The sequence below is a fragment of the Chiloscyllium punctatum genome, chromosome 6 (genome assembly GCF_047496795.1).
Source record: "Chiloscyllium punctatum isolate Juve2018m chromosome 6, sChiPun1.3, whole genome shotgun sequence".
NCBI lineage: Eukaryota > Metazoa > Chordata > Chondrichthyes > Orectolobiformes > Hemiscylliidae > Chiloscyllium > Chiloscyllium punctatum.
The window spans coordinates 66,537,757-66,558,589 of NC_092744.1; the positions used below are offsets into that span (position 1 = coordinate 66,537,757).

General features: G+C 42.4%; 1 protein-coding gene across 1 annotated transcript; it reads right to left on the bottom strand.

Annotated features, from left to right (window-relative positions):
* Positions 1–17,167: 17,167 nt before the first annotated feature.
* On the bottom strand, positions 17,168–20,560 carry LOC140479041 (G-protein coupled receptor 55-like). The gene is made up of 2 exons (XM_072572831.1): positions 20,106–20,560; positions 17,168–19,876 (listed from the first exon to the last, which is right to left on the bottom strand). Exons 1-2 carry the CDS (start codon positions 20,125–20,127, stop codon positions 18,960–18,962), a joined length of 939 nt encoding a protein of 312 aa, XP_072428932.1. The 5' UTR covers positions 20,128–20,560; the 3' UTR covers positions 17,168–18,959.
* Positions 20,561–20,833: the final 273 nt, after the last annotated feature.

The following is a 20,833-nucleotide window of genomic DNA, read 5'->3' on the forward strand; positions in this document are numbered from 1 at the left end:
AATAAAAGAAAACATACAAACGCCTTCTTCACTATCCTATCTACCTGCGACTCCACTTTCAAGGAGCTATGAACCTGCACTCCAAGGTCTGTTTGTTCAGCAACCCTCCCTAGAACCTTTCCATCAAGTGTATGAGTCCTGCTAAGATTTGCTTTCCCAAAATTTATCTGAATTAAACTCCATCTGCCACTTCTCGGCCCATGTTCAGATATCTCATGAATAATGAACTAGTAATAATAACGTGGGGACATTATCAGGGCCAGATTTAGAGCATATTTGTGACTTTACATTGGGCCCTCTTGTGGCAGTGTCCCTACCCCTGGACTGGCACACTCCGGTAGAAGTCCCACCTGTTCCAGCGGGGTGTAATACCATCTCTGAACAGGTCATTAGACAAATAATGCAAAGTAAAAAAAAAATGTGTTGAGTATTACGTGTGTGTACCTAGTGGGGTGGTCAAGGATGTACCATGACGACAGTATCCTAGTAGAAAATGATTATACAGTTTGTTTCCAGAGTAAGTTGAAAATGAAGGGAAAACTCTTACGAGAATTAATTTGTCATTCACTCAGAAATGAAAGTTGAAAGTAACCAAAGGAACCAACCTCCCACCAGTGCTACAAATAGTTACACACTTTCAATGTCCTTTCTCAGCCAGTAATAAATCAGCTTGCTTTTTTAAATATCAATTAACCCCAAATCAGCCACTTCTGAAAGCAGGTTTTCGGCTGTGTTCCAAAGTTTACGAAGGTGCAACTGAATTTCTGTTGTGCATTTCCAGCACATGCAAGCAGAATAACAGCAGTTGCATGTTTGCAATCACGTAGGCAATAAAAAAATGTTGTCTCATCTCTACTGAAAACAGCAAACCCTGGAGATCGCAGCATCTGCAGTAATTTGCTCCTATATTTTTTCACATCTGTTTTACTTGAAGTTTGTGAATTTGGGATTTAAATCTTAATGTCTTATGCTCATTGTCCAAGTTAAAAAAAAGACTTGCTTATTTTAGTTGTACCTGTACCTTTGCAGTTGCTTATCTGACTCTTTAAGGGAAATGCAACATTATTACTCATACAACACAGAAAGCATGCTGTATACCTTTTACCAGTGTGCATCAATAACTGGAATGGAACAGGAAAACTGGTAAGTAGTACATTTTGAAATAAGTGCAATTAAGTGTGCATTGAATTTTAGTAATTAAATATTTTTGTTTGGAGCAATTAACTTTTATGGAAATGTTATAACCAAAGTGTGATTGTGTGGAAGATTTGAAAGAAGGGGGAGGAGATTTGGAGTTGAAAGGATGAACCATGGTGGAAATTGTAGCAGCAGCTCAGCAGGTTGGAGTTGACCACAACCTCCACACTGAAAAGGATAAGCTTCAAGCTCAGTAATAACCATGCATCACTCTGCTCTTTCACAGTGACAACAGGTTGGCTCATAGAGACTACCACTGCATTAAATATTTTGTTGTATCAGACAACCTATGCTCCATTGAAGTCCTCATCTGAATTCCCCGCAGCAAAATCATGGACCCTCCAGGTACTAACACATGCACTATCATTCCTCCTAGCTTCATTGCAACCCACTCATGGCCAGTGACCGAAATTGTGCAGCTTAGGCCTTAATATCACCCTTCAAGGTTAGTTCAATGTCAGTATCTGAGCTGGTGGCTGTGAACAGCAGATGGCATGATGGTGCTTCTCCTGAAACTCAACCTCAGGGGGTAATAGGCTGGCCAGCTGGCTGTTCTCTTTTTGGAAAACTAAATTGAGCTCAAGTGATGTGAAGGGGTGTGGAAGTGTGAGAAATAGAACTCACTCACAAATCAATCAGCCTGAGACAAAGTCTTGGAAACAAGAACAATTTATTACAGCCTTGCAAGTACCAGTGCCTCTGCAATCAAGCAGAAATGCGCGCAAAAACAGAGCATGTAAGCAATCTCATTCATTTACAAGTTGTGGAATCACGCCTCCCTTTTCCCATCCTATCATAAGCTGATTGCCTCACTTGTTTTTTCTCTCTAGTATTTTCTTATCTGGCCATCCTGCTGTCTTTGTATATCTGCATTCTTTGTTCCTTGTTTGTTACAGCTTGTTCTTTTATCCAGTTTCTCTTATCATACTTTAAGCTTTATTGTGAAATGCCCCTGCTGCTTCTTTTTGTGGTCAACTACAACACTTTAAAGATATTTCCTAGCTTAAAACTATTTTCTTTAAAAGACCCTCTATATTCATTAAAGTCTGAGCCTTAAGTATGGTACATGTTACATGCTACAAGAATTCCGCGACCGTTTGTATAATGTTCCCCTTCCCTTCCTCCCACTACACCCCCTTCCCCACCTGCAAAAACAACATTTCTAATCTCCCACAGAAGGAGGTTGACTGGAAAGAAAAAAGGTACATGGTTACTTCATCTGCAGCTTATACATCCCAACAGATTGTGACGAAAGGGTGAATTGGAATTTGAGGAAGTGTATCCTGGGTGGCTTGAGCAATGCCAGTGGGCATTACCTCAGTGATGGCTGTGCCAATAATGACAAGCACCATCTCCTCCAAAGCAGTGGAAACATACAGTTGTGCCTGACCCTATGGTTTCTTTATTGTTCTCTCTTGTACAGCACCTTGTCTTGCCAGATAGATGTCAGTGAATGTTATGGGGGAATGTTATACAGTTGTTATGGGGGATTTTAACATGCAGGTAGACTGGGAGAATCAGGATGGTATCGGGCCCCAAGAAAGAGACTTTGTGGAGTGCCTCAGAGATGGATTTTTAGAGCAGCTGGTGCTGGAGCCGACCAGGGATAAGGCGATTCTGGATCTGGTATTGTGTAACGAACCAGAATTGGTCAGTGACCTCGAAGTGAAGGAGCCATTGGGAAGTAGTGACCATAATACAATAAGCTTCAATCTGCAATTTGAGAGGGAGTGGGTACAATCTGAAGTGACAATATTTCAGTTGAATAAAGGGAAATATGGAGCTATGAGGGAGCAACTGGCCAAAGTTCAATGGTTCAATACCTTAACAGGGAAGACCGTGGAGGAACAATGGCGGATATTTCTGTGTATAATGCAGAAGATGCAGGATCAGTTCATTCCTAAAAGGAAGAAAGATCCCAGGAGGAGACATGGGCGGCCGTGGCTGACGAGGGAAGTAAAGAAACATATAAGGTTAAAAGAGAAAAAGTATAACTTAGCGAAGATAAGCGGGAAAACGGAGGACTGGGAAGCCTTTAAAGAACAACAGAGGATTAGTAAGAAGGAAATACGCAGAGAAAAAATGAGGTACGAAGGTAAACTGGCCAAGAATATAAAGGAGGATAGTAAAAGCTTTTTAAGGTATGTCCAAGGCAAAAAAATGGTTAGGACAAAAATTGGGCCCTTGAAGACAGAAGCAGGGGAATATATTACTGGGAACGAAGAAATGGCAGAGGAATTAAATGGGTACTTCAGATCTGTGTTCACTGGGGAAGACACAAGCAATCTCCCTGAGGTAACAGTGGCTGAAGGACCTGAACTTAAGGGAATTTCTATTTGCCAGGATTTGGTGTTGGAGAGACTGTTAGGTCTGAAGGTTAATAAGTCTCCGGGACCTGATGGCCTGCATCCCAGGGTACTGAAGGAGGTGCCTTGGGAAATCGTGGATGCGCTGGTGATTATTTTCCAGAGTTCAATAGAATCGGGGTCGGTTCCTGAGGATTGGAGGGCGGCTAATGTTGTGCCACTTTTTAAGAAGGGTGGGCGGGAGAAAGCAGGAAATTATAGACCAGTTAGTCTGACCTCAGTGGTGGGAAAGATGCTGCAGTCTATTATAAAGGATGAAATTACGGCACATCTGGATAATAGTAACAGGATAGGACAGAGACAGCATGGATTTATGAAGGGGAAATCATGCTTGACTAATCTTCTTGAATTTTTTGAGGATGTAACTCAGAAGATGGACGAGGGAGATCCAGTGGATGTAGTGTACCTGGACTTTCAGAAAGCTTTTGATAAAGTCCCACACAAGAGGTTAGTGAGTAAAATTAGGGCACACGGGATTGGGGGCAAAGTACTAGATTGGATAGAGAATTGGTTGGCTAATAGGAAACAAAGGGTAGTGATTAACGGCTCCATTTCGGAATGGCAGGCAGTGACCAGTGGGGTACCGCAGGGATCCGTGCTGGGACCGCAGCTTTTTACATTATATGTAAATGATATAGAAGATGGTATCAGCAATAACATTAGCAAATTTGCTGATGACACAAAGCTAGGTGGTAGGGTGAAATGTGATGAGGATGTTAGGGGATTACAGGGTGACCTGGACAAGTTAGGTGAGTGGGCAGATGCATGGCCGATGCAGTTTAATGTGGATAAATGTCTGGTTATCCACTTTGGTGGCAAGAACAGGAAGGCAGATTACTACCTCAATGGTATCAAATTAGGTAAAGGGGCTGTTCAGAGAGATCTGGGTGTTCTTGTCCACCAATCAATGAAGGCAAGCACGCAGGTACAGCAGGTCGTGAAGAAGGCTAATAGCATGCTGGCCTTCATAACAAGAGGGATTGAGTATAGAAGCAAAGAGGTGCTTCTGCAGCTGTACAGGGCCCTGGTGAGACCACACCTGGAGTACTGTGTACAGTTCTGGTCTCCAAATTTGAGGAAAGACATATTGGCTATTGAGGGAGTGCAGCGTAGGTTCACGAGGTCAATTCCTGGAATGGCAGGATTGCCTTACACAGAAAGACTGAAGCGACTGGGCTTGTATATCCTTGAGTTTAGAAGACTGAGAGGGGATCTGATTGAAACGTATAGGATTATGAAAGGACTGGACACTCTGGCAGGAGGGAACATATTTCCGTTGATGGGGGAGTGCCGAACCAGAGGACACAACTTAAAAATACGGGGTAGACCATTTAGGACAGAGATGAGGAGAAACTACTTCACCCAGAGAGTGGTGGCTGTGTGGAATGCTCTGCCCCAGAGGGCAGTGGAGGCCCAGTCTCTGGATTCATTTAAGAAAGAATTGGATAGAGCTCTTAAAGATAGTGGAGTCAAGGGGTATGGAGATAAGGCTGGAACAGGATACTGATTAGGAATGATCAGCCATGATCATATTGAATGGCGGTGCAGGCTCGAAGGGCAGAATGGCCTACTCCTGCATCTATTGTCTATTGTCTATTGTCTAATGTGTTGCAATATGCTTGAGTGACATGTCAAGGGGCAGTGGTTAGAGTTTTGAGCAGTGTGGGAGGTTGATGTTGCAGTGGGTAGGAGATGACATTCAAAGATGCACTCATTAGCTTTGACCACTTGAATGATCTCTTTCTGACACTGTATCCAGATCCTTGGGCCAGAGTCCCAGCACTGACTTCCATGCCGGTCTGATTGCCCACTGTTGCAGTGTAGGCCTGGAGGTTTCCTGTCACACTATGGAGAGATTATGTCTCTCCTTTCTACTTTCTGCACTGATGCTTCTAGTACTGTGCCTGAGAACCTTGCAGCCCTCTTTCATTGCCCCAGTGTCCTCTTCTCTTAAGAGTCTTTCCCATACATTTCCAGCATTTGTTGCAGCCAGAATGCACCTTCTCTTCAAGAGGTGCAGGTTAACTTCCTAAAGCATTGTTAGTTATTCCAATCACTCAGGGATGGATTGATAGATGGAATTTCAACCTGGACCTTCTAGCTCAGAGGTAGAGTCAATACCACTGTGCCATAAATGGTGAATTGTAGGAAAGGTGATAGACTAGTGGTATTATCACTAGATTATTAATTCAAAAACTGAGCTAATGCTCTGGGCACCTAGGTTCAAATCCCACTACTTGGGATCTAATGATGACCATGAAGCCACTACTGATTGTTGGAAAAACCTATCTAGTTTATTCTGGTTCACTAATGTCCTTTAAGGGAAGAAAATCTGGCACCCTCATCTGGGTTTGCTGACATCACCTGACCCACAGCAATGTGCTCGACTCTCACCTACCCTCTGAACTGGCAAATTAGGAATGATAAGATCTTGGTGAGTGTTGCTGAAGAAAAAGACCTTGGAGTGCAGGTTCATAGTTCCTTGAAAGTGGAGTTGCAGGTAGGCAGGGTTGTGAAGGAAGCATTGGTATGCTTGCTTTACTGGTTAGTGCATTTATTATAGGAGTTAAGAGTTGAAAATGATGGCGCTAGAAAAAGCACAGCAGGTCAGGCAGCATCCGAGGAGCAGGAGAGTTGATATTTCAGGCGTAAGCCCTTCATCAGGAATGCGGAGAGGGAAAGCGGCTGAGAGATAAATGGGGGGTGGGTGTGTGTGGGTGTGTGTGTGTGTGTGAGGGTCGGGGCGGGGGGAAAGTAGCTGGGAAGGCAATAGGTAGATGTTGGTGAGGCATGATGGTGATAGGTCAGTGGGGAGGGTGGAATGGACAGGTGGAAAGGAAGATGGACAGATCAAGAGGGTCGTGCTGAGTTAGAAAGTTGGATCTAGGTTGAGGTGGAGGGAGGGCGAGAGGTTTATAAAATCACAAGGGGCATGGATATGGTAAATAGACAATGTCTTTTCCCTGGTGTAGGGAAGTGCACAACAAGAGGGCATAGGTTTAAGGTGAGAGGCGAAAGATTTGAAAGGGGTCTATGGGACAAATATTTCACACAGAGGGGTGCATGTATGGAATGAGCTGCTAGAGGAAGTGGTGGAGGCTGGTACAATTACAGTATTTAAATGGCATTTGGATGGGTATATGAAAAGGAAGGGTTTAGAGGAATATGGACCCAAATGCTGGAAAATGGGACTAGATTAAGTTAGTCGGCATGGATGAGTTGGACCGAAGGGTCTGTTTCTATGCTATATGACTCTATGACTCTATGACTCCATAACTAGCCTAGCATGCCACTCAGTTATACCTATCACTATGAAATCTCAATGAAGAAATGAAACCAGGCAGACAACCTGGAATCAATCCAGGCACCGGAAATGACAATGGCAAAAAAAAAAGCCCTGTCAAACCTGCAAAGGCCTCCTGACTAACATCTGGGAGAGATGTCTCATAGACTAGTCAAGCAACTGCCTGACATAGCCATACTCATGGAATCATTGCTTATAGATAATGGCCCAGACACCACCATCACCACCTTAGATAGAATCACAGAGGTTTGGTCTGTAGGTACAACAAATAATTAGGAAGGCAAATGGAATTTTGTCCTTCATTGCTAAAGGGATTGAGTTTAAAAGCAGGGAAGTTATGTTGCAGCTGTATCAGGTGCTGGTGAGACTACAACTGGAGTATTACATGTATTTTGATCTCCTTAGACAATAGACAATAGACAATAGACAATAGATGCAGGAGTAGGCCATTCAGCCCTTCGAGCCTGCACCGCCATTCAATATGATCATGGCTGATCATTCCCAATCAGTATCCTGTTCCAGCCTTATCTCCATAACCCTTGACTCCACTATCTTTAAGAGCTCTATCCAATTCTTTCTTAAATGAATCCAGAGACTGGGCCTCCACTGCCCTCTGGGGGAGAGCATTCCACACAGCCACCACTCTCTGGGTGAAGTAGTTTCTCCTCATCTCTGTCCTAAATGGTCTACCCCATATTTTTAAGTTGTGTCCTCTGGTTCGGCACTCTCCCATCAGCGGAAATATGTTTCCTCCTGCCAGAGTGTCCAATCCTTTCATAATCCTATACGTTTCAATCAGATCCCCTCTCAGTCTTCTAAACTCAAGGGTATACAAGCCCAGTCGCTTCAGTCTTTCCGTGTAAGGCAATCCTGCCATTCCAGGAATTGACCTCGTGAACCTACGCTGCACTCCCTCAATAGCCAGAATGTCTTTCCTCAAATTTGGAGACCAGAACTGTACACAGTACTCCAGGTGTGGTCTCACCAGGGCCCTGTACAGCTGCAGAAGCACCTCTTTGCTTCTACTTGAGAAAGGATGTACTGGCACTGGAGGGGGTGCAGAGGATGTTCAATAGGTTGATTCTGGAGTTGAGGGGGTTGGCTTATGAGGAGAGACTGAGTACCCTGGGATTATATTCATTGGAATTTAGAAGAATAAGGGAAGATCTTATAGAAACATCTAAGAATATGAAGGGAATAGATAAGATAGAAGTAGAGAGGATGTTTCCACTGGTGGGTGAAATTAGGGCAAGAGGGCATAGCCTCAAAATTAGAAGGAGCAGACTTACGACTAAATTGAGAAGGACCTTCTTCACCCAGAGGGTTGTGAATCTATGGAATTCCCTGCCCGGTGAAGTAGTTGACACTACTTCAGTAAACGTTTTTAAAGCTAAGGTAGATTTTTTTTGAAGGGTAAGGAATTAAGGGATATGGTGAGAGGATGGGTAAGTGGAGCTGAGGCCACCAAAAGATCAGCCATGATCTTATTGAATGGCGGAGCAGGCTCAAAGGGCCAGATGGCCTACTCCTGCTCCTAGTTCTAGTGTAGATATGTCCTGTCTTATGGCAGGATAGACCCAGCAGAGATGGTGGCACAGTGGTTTACAGTCAGGAGAGAGTTACCCTGGGACTTCTCAACATTGTCCCTGGATCCCATGATGTCTTATGGAATTAGGTTAAACATGTGCAAGGAAACCTCCTGCTGATTACCAACTCCTGTCCTCCTCTGGCCAATGAATCTGTGCTCCTCCAGGTTATGCACCACTTGGAAGAAGCAGGGAAGGTGACAACAGTACAGAACATACTCTGGGTGGGGATTTAATGTTCAGCACCAATAGTAGCTCAGCAGCGGCACTACTGATTGAGCTGGTCAAGTCCTAAAGGACATTACTGCTAGACTGGGTCTGCTGCAGGTGGTGAGGGAACAAATAAGAGGGAAAAACAATGTTCAGCAGCATAGATGAGTCCTGAAACAGTCCCTGTCCAAATTCAACAAGCTCAACACCACTCAGGACAAAACAGCCTGCTTTATTGGCATCACATCCACAAGATTCAACTTCCTCCACACTGATGCTCAGTAGCAGCAATGTGTACTATCTACAAGATGCACTACAGAAATTCACAAAGATCCTCAGACAGCACCTTTCAAACTCACAGCTATTTCTCTCTGGATGGAAAGGGCAGCAGATACATGGGAACACCACTACCTGCAAGTTCCCCTCCAAGCTGTTCACCATCCTGACTGGGAAATATATCACTGTTCCCTCACTGTCGGTGGGACAAAATTCTGCAATTCTCTCCGGACGTCATTGTGGGTCTAGCGACAACACATGAACTTCAGCAGTTCAAGAAGTCAGCTCACCACAACCTTCTGAAGCACAACTACAGTGACCTTGTACTCTCTGCTGAGCACAATGTTACTCAGCAGTGTGTTTCAGATGGGGCTGGAATTTAGTCCTATAATTTCAGAATTCTATCCATACTTAGCCTTTATTTTTTCAATCAATTACACATAAATTATTTTGTCCGTAGTCATAAGTTAGTAGACATAGGTTTGATAAGCAATAATAAAGGAGAAACAAACAGGGTGATTATATTCAATTTCTATTTCAAACTGCTTCAATTGCAATTGAATTCTTGGTGACTCCATTAACTCACCATCTATTACCTTGATGGAATTATGTAAGGTGTGATTTACTTGGATAGCATGCAAAACAATATTTTTCACTCTATCTTGGTACATGTGACAATAATAATCAAATCTGGTTTGCATTGCCATTCTTCAAATATTGGGCTGTTACCTCAATTACATCAGCATTTCTAGCTATTTGCAACTCTAACACAGAAAGCTGGATATATATTTGAAAGTAAAGTTTAGAGGCTACAAAGATAGGTATTCAATCTCCTATTTTCTAATGAGAGTCTGAGTCTGGTGGTAGATTCAGTGTAAATTTATTTTGGTGCAACTTAGTTACAGCTTCAGATTTTCTTAGCAGTAAGACACACACAAAGCTACGAATTGTCTTGATTTGGAGATGCTGGTATTGGACTGGGGTGTACAAAGTTAAAAATCACACAACACCAGGTTATAGTCCAATAGGTTTAATTGGAAGCACACTAGCTTTCGGAACAACACTCCTTCATAAGGTGATTGTGCCTGATGAAGGAGCGACGCTCCGAAAGTTAGTGTGCTTCCAATTAAACCTGTTGGACTATAACCTGGTGTTGTGTGATTTTTTACAAATTGTCTTATGCAGTTTAACTGAGAGTGCACCTCCCTGATCACACCTGGTCAGCAGAGCAGAGTTATCCCTTTGTAACTGGCTCTCTGCTACAACATTTTATACTGTTCAAGCTTACCTCAGCAAAACAACAAAGAGATGGACAGGCGTGTGGTCCACCCCCATGATGTTTTCCAGACTCTTATCTCCCTTCTTGAGACTCTTCAGAATGGATATTGCATTCTGTTAACATTTGCCAGCTGCACTGTGTTAACTGCCAATTAATTGGATACTTGCCTATCACTTCAGGACCTGATTCATTTTTGTCTTCAATGAAATGGGGGCAGGGGCTGTTTTTACTGACTGAAACTGGTTTGAATCCTTTCCTTTATTGCTTTTAGTGATTTTTTTTGTATATATATGGATGAGTAACTAATTCAGAGCTTGTATCTTTAATTATTGATTAAACAACTAATTAGTGTGAGATGTCCTTATCTATGTCTTATGCTTCAGCTGCAACCTTGAGTGTACAGAGCTGCTATTGTTTTACTTGTTAAGACAACATTAATTAAATGTGAAATGTTATTATTTATATCTTATGCAAATTCAGCAGCCATTTTGTTTTGCTGAATTATGGACAGCCCTAACAACAGGGCTGGGTTGTGGGACTAGCTGGGTAGCTCTTTTAGAATCTGGTACAAACATGATGAGCCAAATGGCCTCCTTCTGTACTGTGAGGTTCTGTGATTCCTAACAATATTCACATAAGTGGCAGAGCTACAATGTTTCAATTTGAATGTCAGGAATAATCATTAGCAAAACAACTGCCAAGCTACAAAAAGCAGAGAAACATAGCAGTGTTTTTCTATCTTGTGTTAGTCAATTGCACATCTTTGAGGAAAGTATTTTACAATGAAACTTACAAATTATGCCACATTCTATATAGAAATAGGATTAACAATATAATTGTTCTTTCTCTCTGATCATTGATGACAGATGACATATCTACTACTGGAAACTTTACCATGTCAAAATTGTTCAGTATCTTGAACACCTCAATGAGGTTTCTTCTTAATCTTCTCTGTTCCAATGAGGATGAGTCTGATTTCTCTAATCTTTCCCTGTATTTAAAATCCCTCATTTCTGCTATCATTCTAGTAAAGTTCCTTTGCACTCTTTCTGGGGTTTTTACATCTTTCCTTAAGTAAGGTTCTCAGAACTGAACACAATACTCCAAACCAGGTCTGACCTATGACTATAGAGGTATAGCTGTATACTCCATACCTCTAAGATATTCTGTTGAGAATCACAGATCATTTCTCTGAAATTTATCTTTAATAGGTCATACATTAAGTATTCACGGTTATGGCTATTCACGCTGATTCAAAGGACAATATATGAATGTACCTTTAAAAAGTCTATCCTTATACAATGTTCACATATTATAGCACAAGTATCTATTTAAATTGATAAGCCTTGCTGAAATAATAATGACCCTGTAATTAATGTACAAATTGGCCAGCAGATTCAGGATAATATGTTTGGATAACATAACTTGCTTCACACAAACCACTTCTTGGCCTTTAACTTGACCAGCAATCTTTAGACATTTCTTGATTTGCACATTAATTGCCCATTATATCCATCATAGAGAGTTAAGCATCTTATTAATGCAATGCTACCTAAACTCTCCAAGTTGAGAAAGGAACAAGATGGAATTAGCAGAATTTTAAAACACTTTTTTTGACTATTGCTTTCTGACTTTTTTCCCATCAAATCTCTTTCCCTCTTTATTCCCATTTCTCTATCTAATCTACCACTACTGTATCTACAAATACACTTTTTCTTCAATCTTTTATTTCTTGAACCTTAAATTTCATTGCTAAATTGTTAATCAGTCATTCACTAAACTCATAAATACCAATATTGGATAATTTCCATTGCAAATTATATTTGAACTGAAGACTGTTGGTAAAGTCCAACTCGTGGTGCAAGCCCAGAAGGTGGCGCACTGAAAAGATTTGGCCCAACACAAAGACAAGGATGATATAGTAGGTGTATTTCATAATTGTTCCACACAGTGGCGCTTGGATTGCATTTTTTTGGGATAGATTATGGAAATATAAAGATAAACTGGCCCAATTTGCTGGAAAACAGTGAACACTGCAAATAGTAGACTCTTCCTTCATGTCTTTAGCAAATTGTAGGAAGTGCCTGAGGGATGAATACATCCACCTTTGCTTTTGGTCTGCCTACAAAGAGGTCTTGAAGTGCAGGTTCACAATTCCTTGAAAGTGGAGTCACAGGTAGACAGGATAGTGAAGAATGCTTTCCTTTACTGATCAGAGCATTGAGCATAGGAATTGGGAGGTCATGTTGTGGCTGTATCGGACATTGCTTTAGGCCACTTTTGGAACAATGTGTGCAATTCTGGTCTCCCTCGTATCGGAAAGATATTGTGAAACCTGAAGGAGGTCAGAACAGATTTACAAGAATGTTGCCAGGGTTGGAGGATTTGAACTATAGGAAGAGGTTGCGTGGACTGGGGCTGTTTTCCCTGGAGCTTCGGAGATCGTGCTGTGACCTTAAAACGTTTATAAAATCATGAGGGGTATAGATAGGGTAAATAGATAAGATCTTTTTCCCTAGGGTGGAGTCCAGAACGAAAGGGCATAGGTTTAGGATAGAGGAAAAAGATTTAAAAGGGTCCTAATGAGCAACTTTTTCACACAGAGAATGTGTGTGTACGGAATGAGCTGCCACAGGAAGTGATGGAGGCTGGTACAATTACAGCATTTAAAAGGCATCTGGATGGGTGTTTGAATAGAAAGGGCTATGCAGGATATGGGCCAAGTGCTGGGAAATGGAACTAGATTAATTTAAGGGTCTGTTTATGTGCTGTATATCTCTGACTCTACAATTGTATGTCATGGGTCGATGCAAAACTTTTCCAGAAGGCTTGCATGACTTCCATTCTCTGCACCTCCTGTCATTGTCTTCCTCAAAACAGATGAAAAAGAGCATTTCTGAAAGAAAATTCATAGGTTCCATGAAAAGGAATGAGCAGAAATATTAAGCATACTCATCAGGAAGGGCTTTTGCCCGAAACGTCGATTTCGCTGCTCCTTGGATGCTGCCTGAACTGCTGTGCTCTTCCAGCACCACTAATCCAGAATCTGGTTTCCAGCATCTGCAGTCATTGTTTTTACCTCTCTGTAGATTCAGTCAGTCTCAGTCTACTTCACTTTTCAAAAAACATCTGCACATTCAGCAGAGGCTTGCAAAATGTTCTCACACTCTGGGACTCCCTTCTGTTCTTGACAACATATGTCTTAAGGTGATGCTGTTTTAAGCTATCTGCACTTGGATTGTGCTGGGGTCAGGACAGGCATGTGTATTCACTGTTGGTTTCAGTGCATGAACATTCTGATGAAATATTTAGCGGCTGAGATGCTTTCAAAAAAATTCTTTCTGTCCTATTTCTTCTTTTCCTCTAACTCCTGAAGTTGATGGTAGTCAGAGGAAAATCGAAGTCAGGATCATTCATTCAGAGGGTGGTGAATCTTTGGAATTCTCTGCTGCTACATGGCTGTGGAGGTCAGTCACTGAGTACATTCAGGACTAAGACCAATCGTAGATCATAGAATCCCTATAATGTGGAAGCAGGCCATTCCACCCATCGAGTCCACACTGACCCTCCGAGACCCACTCCCCTACCCTATCCTTATATATTTCCCATGGCTAATCCACCTAGCCTGCACAGCCCTGGACACTATCAGCAACTTACCATGGCCAAACGATTTTTATCGAGTTAAAAACCTCAAGAGGTAAGAGATATTTGAGGAAAAGGTATCTGTGTCGATAATCAACCATGATTCTACTGAACGTTGGACAGGTTTGAGAGACAGAATGACATTGACCTGCTCCTATTTCTTACGTTCTTTCAAAAATATAATAACTTTTATCAAACTCAGGAGCTCCAAATTCCAACAGAGCTTTTATTGCTTGACAACTGATCATTTGGGTGGAGAGAGGCTTTGCTGACTTCATTGTTTCACAGCAAATTGTTTGACCAAAACAGTGCTACATGTGCTGAGGCAGTATCCTACAGAGGGGTTTATTCAGGTCAGCATTAAGGTAAAACTAATTCCAAACTGGCTAGTCCTTAAACTAAAATATTCAAGGTTGTACAGTAAATCCTCAACATACAGTTGAGGGGCAGCATGGTGGCTCAGTGGTTAGCACTGCTGCCTCACGGCGCCAGGAACTGGGGCTCAATTCCAGCCTCGGACAACTGTTGGTGTGGAATTTGCACATTTTCTGAGGGTCTGCACGGGTTTTCTCTTGGGTGCTCCAGTTTCCTCCCACAATCCAAAGGTGTGCAGGTTAGGTGAATTGCCCATGCTAAATTGCCCATAGTGCTCAGGGATGTGTAGGTTAGGTGCACTAGTCAAGGCTAAATATAGGGAAATGGGTCTGGGTGGATTACCCTGCGGAGGGTCGGTGTGGACGTGTTGGGCCAAATGGTCTGTTTCCACACAGTAGGGATTCTATGATCTTCTATTCAATGATGAGTCTTGGAAGTCACAACTTAAAAGTGAAATGACTAATAAATCATATGTTCCCATTAAAATTAGTGTAGAGATTGTCACTATATTCTGAAAGAAAAATAAGTTAAAGCCTTCTTAAATTGCTATATTAATAAATAACTTTTAAGATAGAAAACTCAAAAATATAAATGACATGCTGTGAACTAACTCTTCCTGCTTATGGCTTGAACACTCTCCCTCCTGCTGACCAACTCTCCCTCTCGCCAAGTCTCTTTCACTTCCCGCTTCAATGTTACCAGTTGCCACTTCCAGTTGTAAACCTCTGACTCACTGTCCTTTGTCACGCTATCACTCACTTCCACCTGCTCACTGCTCCCCCGTAAGCGCACACTGTGATTTCAAAATGTACAACTGTTACCATCTCACAGGACGTGGACAACAAATACACGGGAACACCACCAACTACAAGGTCCCGTCCGACCCACTCACCATCCTGACTGGGAAAATATTGTCGTTCTTTCATTATGACTGAGATGAAGATCCTGACTGAATATCCATCCTTCCCTATTAGCATTGTTGGGTTATGTACGCCACATGAATGAAGGTGGTTGGAAAAGGTGGCTTACCACTTTCTTCTTAGGGACATCTAGCAAAGCGCAATAAATGCTGAGTCAGCCAGCAGTCCCCACATCCCATGAATTAAAAGGAAGTGCAAAGACAAAATCCAGCCTATGCATGTAGGGATGTCACAAATAGGAAATAAGATTGTTTTGTTTTACATCAGTGTTATGATGAGATATGGGACAGAACTGCCTCACCCTGGACTACCACAGACTGTGCAGCAGCCGACTGTGAGGCCACTGAGATCAGAGATTCCATCGCCATAGAGAAGGCCCAGTGGCAAATGTCCCATCTATAGCTCAAATGCTACCGTTGGAGCAGTTTCCCCTTGATCAGCAGGGCAATTCAAGGTTAAAGAGAAAGGGCAGGAGAGTGGCTGTGAAGAGAGTTCAATCAGGAATGATCCTATTGAATTAAGGAGCAGACTTCAGGGAATGGAGGGTTTGAGATATATTAAAAAAGGACCAGAAAGGCCAGGGGCCTTTTTCATAGGGGTGTAGGAAGTTGAAGGGTAACCTGATTGAGGTTTATAAAATCATGAGGGGCATGAATAAGGTGAATGATGAGAGTCTTTTCCCTAGAGTGATGGAGTTCAAAATCAGGGGCATATCTTTAAGGTGAGTGGAGAAAGACTTAAAAGGAACATGAGGGGCAACTTATTTACATAGAGAATGGCTCATATGGAATGCACTGCCAGAGAAAGTGGTGGATGCAGGTACAGTTACAATGTTTAAAAGACATTTGGATAAGTTCATGAATAGGAAAGGTTTGGAGGGATATGGGCCTAGCGCAGGCAGGTGGAATTAGTTCAGTTTGGGAACATGGTTGGTGTGGACTAGTTGGAACTGTGACAATGCTGTCACTTCAAAAAGGTTATTTTGTCCTTGTCTTTTTTGAAAAGAGATCATAAAGGCCGAGGTGCCCAAGAGTCCAGGGAATAACAGCTAAACAATGGAAGTTCTCCCAGTTCAGGTTTATTCTAGTTTTTTGTTGCTGTAGCGGTCACTAGATGTTAAAGTACAGAAGTGTTGCAAGCTTCAGTAAAGGATTCCTCTGACTTTCTCTGAAATCTCTTTCTGGATGTTGTTCCATTCAGCCTATAAGGATCTGTGTTTGCCTTTACTTTTTTGGCCAGGGGGTGAGTTTATGGGATGTTACTGTATTGGAACAGTTGATTAGTAATAGTTACTGTATCGGGTCAGTTAAGTTTAACAATAGTTACGTTATTGTAAATGCTGCTTTCTTTTATTCATGTTTCAACTGTAGTGTTCCAATAAATTCTGTTTTGCTTAAAACTGAGTGGTTCGACCAGTTGCATCACACCTGGAGCACCCACTTCACACGTACCTTTAAAATAAGAAAAGGTCAGGGTCTAGGCTACTTTCTTAAAATATCTTGAGGTCTGGCCTGGTCCATAACAGACTGAAAGTTCAATTTCCAGGCCAAAAGGCCTACTCCTGGTCCTATTTCTTATAGTCTCATTAAGGCAGATCTGAACCACTGTGTCACAACCTTGCCCAAGAGGAAAATAATCCATCCCACCCAGAAGGGGATTGAAATCACTGTTTTTGTAACCAATCTAACTGATACCAGCCATCCAGCTAACTGGCCCCCTCAAGGAATCAGAGCTGCTCTGACCACATACACTTGTGGCTTGGAGCAATGGTTAGCGATGAGAGAAACACTAATTTCTTTCATCACACAGCTGACCACAAATCCGTCCTGCTATTACCATTGGACACATTATAGTTGCCTAGCCCCATTATGAACGCCACTTCCTTGGGCACTATGTGTTGAAGTGATACTTGAAGCTGGAGCATCTGACTCAGAGGCAGGGATGGTAACCAACATGCAGGGGAGCAACAATGCTCAATGTGTTTGGGGTCATCAAACCATTGCTTCTGCAAATTCTGCACAAAAGATATTAAGGTTTTTTTAATCCAAATTAAGAAACAAAAGTTACATCAAGTGTAATGTGGTCCCGCGGTGGTGAATTTTTAACAAGTTTCTTTTTAAAAGAAAAAAACAGAAATAACCTTTAAATAAATTCAGGAAAATCACATGGTTTGTACTTTTGTATGGGTCAAAGTGACATTAAAAAATGACCAAGAGCATCAGTGAAGTGGCCAACACATTACAGTCTTACACATTGCATAAAAAGTTTCTCAATCTTTTTGAAGGTGAAGTGTCACTTCATTGTTCTGTTGAAATTTGCAGGAAATTCCAGGTCGTGATGTTCAGTTCAGATCTTGAGAGAATATACTTTGCTGCAGTTTGACCTTGGCCAAGTGCACAACACACAGCCACTCGGATGTGTGACCAGCTGTTTTCCCTTAAAAACATGTAAAGCCAAGTCTTCACCATAACATCCCCTTTTCATTCAGATGAACAGGACAAATTCACAGAGACAATAAAATGCATTAATATCTGCATGCTGTAAACAAGTTGGAACTCTGAGACGGAATCAAAAGCAATTAAATTATCCTCAGAACATATTTCTTGTACAGTTAAATAGCTAACAAGATGTTTGAAAAACAGCATTTCACAGTCTACCCAGTCTAGTGTTATATGGTGCCTTTTGGCTAGCAGCTGTCTTTTTAGGCCCAATTGGAAATGGACAAAAGAAATTGAGGGAAGTTGAGTTTCATTATGCATCAGATGAAACTTCTCTAAAAAACTTTGATTTCTGAAATTCAAAGTGCATCCTCTGTAGCCAGTGATTTGATGAGACACCATTCACACCTTGCCTCTGTAAATGTAAGAATGTTTCGACATTCCCTGGCCAGTCCCCAAAGGCTGGAGGGAGGCACTGACTGAGGGGCTCTCATAGTTGCAGTGAGTTAGCAGAGATACAGCCAGCCGAGTGTCTTCCCTTGTGCTGCAGCCATTCTGTGATTCAAACTCCTGTGCAACTTGAAAAGCTGGGCCCTGCCTCAGCTTCCACCTTACGTTATTAAACAAAGATAAAATGCTGTCACCTTCCATACTTCAACCATTCCATTGCTACTTACACCTCCTGGAGGTTCATCTTTTGGATGGTATCCACCTCATTAACGAAGACCTTTTGACTTGCATCCCATTGGTCTGCTCCCTTTTCTCTCGATCTGTTGTGGAGGTGCCGCTGTTAGATTGAGGTGGACAAGACTCTAACCTCACAACTTTTATACATTGTCTGAGCTGAGATGTCACTTTTTTTTTAGATAACTTTAAGTTATCTCAAGAATGTGACTTGAAAAAAGTTCTGGGATTTATACATTAATGAACTGCCACCTGCAACCCATTCTAAAAGATGAAAGACTTAACTGCAATCTAGGTTTGTTCAATATATCATTTCAGTTGCATGACATTATGATCTTTTGCTATCAATTCTGTGTCTTGTGGTCCTGCTCCACAGCTACCTGATGAAGGTGCAGCACTCTGAAAGCTAGTGCTTCCAAATAAATCTGTTGGAGTATAACCCTGGTGTGGTGTGATTTTTAACTTTCTCTGGATGTGTCCTTAAAACCTGCTCAAGTGGAACATTTCCCAGCTCTGACGAGAGAGGGGATATCTCCCCATAGATGCTACTGAGTATGTCTACCGTTTTCGCATTTCAGTTTCCACTCTATATTCTAAGTTTCTGCAATCTGTTTTTTTTTGTTTTTAAAAAGAAATGTCCTGAATTGGCAACCATAAAAAAAAACCTTAGCGACTGAAATGATTATACTTCAGCTAAATTGACTGATTTCAGACTTTTCCTGTTTCCCTTCCAGAACTCTTTAACAACAAAATAGTAGTAGACAGCATCCAGGACGCAGTTTATATTCGCTAAACACAGACATATCTGCAGAAAGTTGCGCACAGGCAGCCGATAATTATCTGCTATGGAGCCTTTCCGAACTAAAAAGTAGACGAGCATGCCGACATGATACGGGGTGAAGCAGACGAGAAATGTCAACAGATTGGAAAGGACGATTTTCACGGATTTCCTATTGGATTTGCCCTCTGGTTTCTGGTTCCCACTTTTCTGCAGAGCCCTGATAATCTGCACGGAACAGAAGATCATGATGAGAGCGGACGCTAGGAAGATTGTTTGCAGGAAGGACACGACCGTCCCACTCCAAAGAGAGTTAGAATGGTTGAAGAAGCAGTATTGAGAGTTCTGGGGAGAACAGGCGTCCCGTTTGAAATAAATGCCGAGGCAGCAGGACCAGACAACAGTCCAGACCACGATGCAGGCAAGCATGGTTTTCTTAGTGGATCTGAAGGTTCGGGCCAGGAAGGGATGTTTGATGGCGATGTAGCGGTCCAAGCTGATCATGGTGATGATTAAAATGCTGGCGTACGTGTTCACGTAGTACAGGGACTCCAGGAACTTGCAGAATCCCGGGCCCAGGGACCACGCGCCCTTCTGGTAGACGTAGATCTTGAACGGCAGCGAGAACAGCAGCAGGATGTCTGCGACGATCAGGTTCGCCATGCAGACGGTGGACGCGGTCCACTTCCTAAACCGGACGCAGAGCAGCCACAGGGCGCCGATGTTGAGGAACAAGCCCAAAGCAAACGTAGGTGGATTAACGACGACATGGAAACTCCTCACGAAATCCGCTAACGTTCGGTTTCCTGCACAATTCCCCACTGAAACAGAACAGCATGAAGGTGTGAATTATCATTTACTGCCTCTAACTGGTTACAGCTCAGTTTTACTTTACCAACGGCAAGTTGGCACCAATACCCTCCTCAAAAACAAAGCCGGCTCCTGTTTTTTTTTGTTTAAATGTTCCTAACATTTTTCCATCATAAGTAAGGTCCCTCTAAGTTGATTCAATCCATTAAAATGTTGTCAAACATCAAACAAAAAACTTACTGCTAGTCACGGTCTGGTTCATTTTTGCTTTTCCTGTCTTTTGGATGTTACATTCTGTTTGCTGTCTTCACGCTGATCTCAAATAGGAAACGCATTTGCAAATTGAGCTCTGATGATAGGCTTCCCCTTTCTGATTTCTTACTCACAGCGTGATTGATCAAATAAAGTCGTTTTCATTCTGGAGTCGTTTGATCCCAGTTACAAGTACCCCTCTCGGTTTTTTTTTTCTGAATTAACAGATAACTCAGTCTCTGCTTTTAAAGTAGGAGCAAAATTTACTGAAAACAACAAATGCTAGAGATCACAGTGGGTCAGACAGCATCCACGAAAAGAGAGCAAGTTAACTCTTCATCAGAGTTGAAGTGAAGGGGGGAGCGGGTTCTCCGTCTCTATCCCGCCCCAACAAAAGACTTCTTTTTGTTTCAGGCATCCAGGCGCACAAGCGTCAGCAACTTATAGACTCCAACACCCGGGGTGAAACGCCCTCCCTTTTCCACCTCACGGACCCCATCCCTTCGGGTCACTCAGAGCTCACCCTTTACCGTCCCTTAGCACCCGCCCCTTTCTCAATCCTCAGATACCATCCTTTTCTGCCCCCCAAGAGGTCAATCCCAGCCCTTGCCATGTGTTCACCATACCTCCTGACCTTCTTAGAACTGTAGAATCCAGACAGTGTGGAAACAGGCCCTTCGGCCCAACAAGCACACACTGACCCTCCTAAGAGTAAC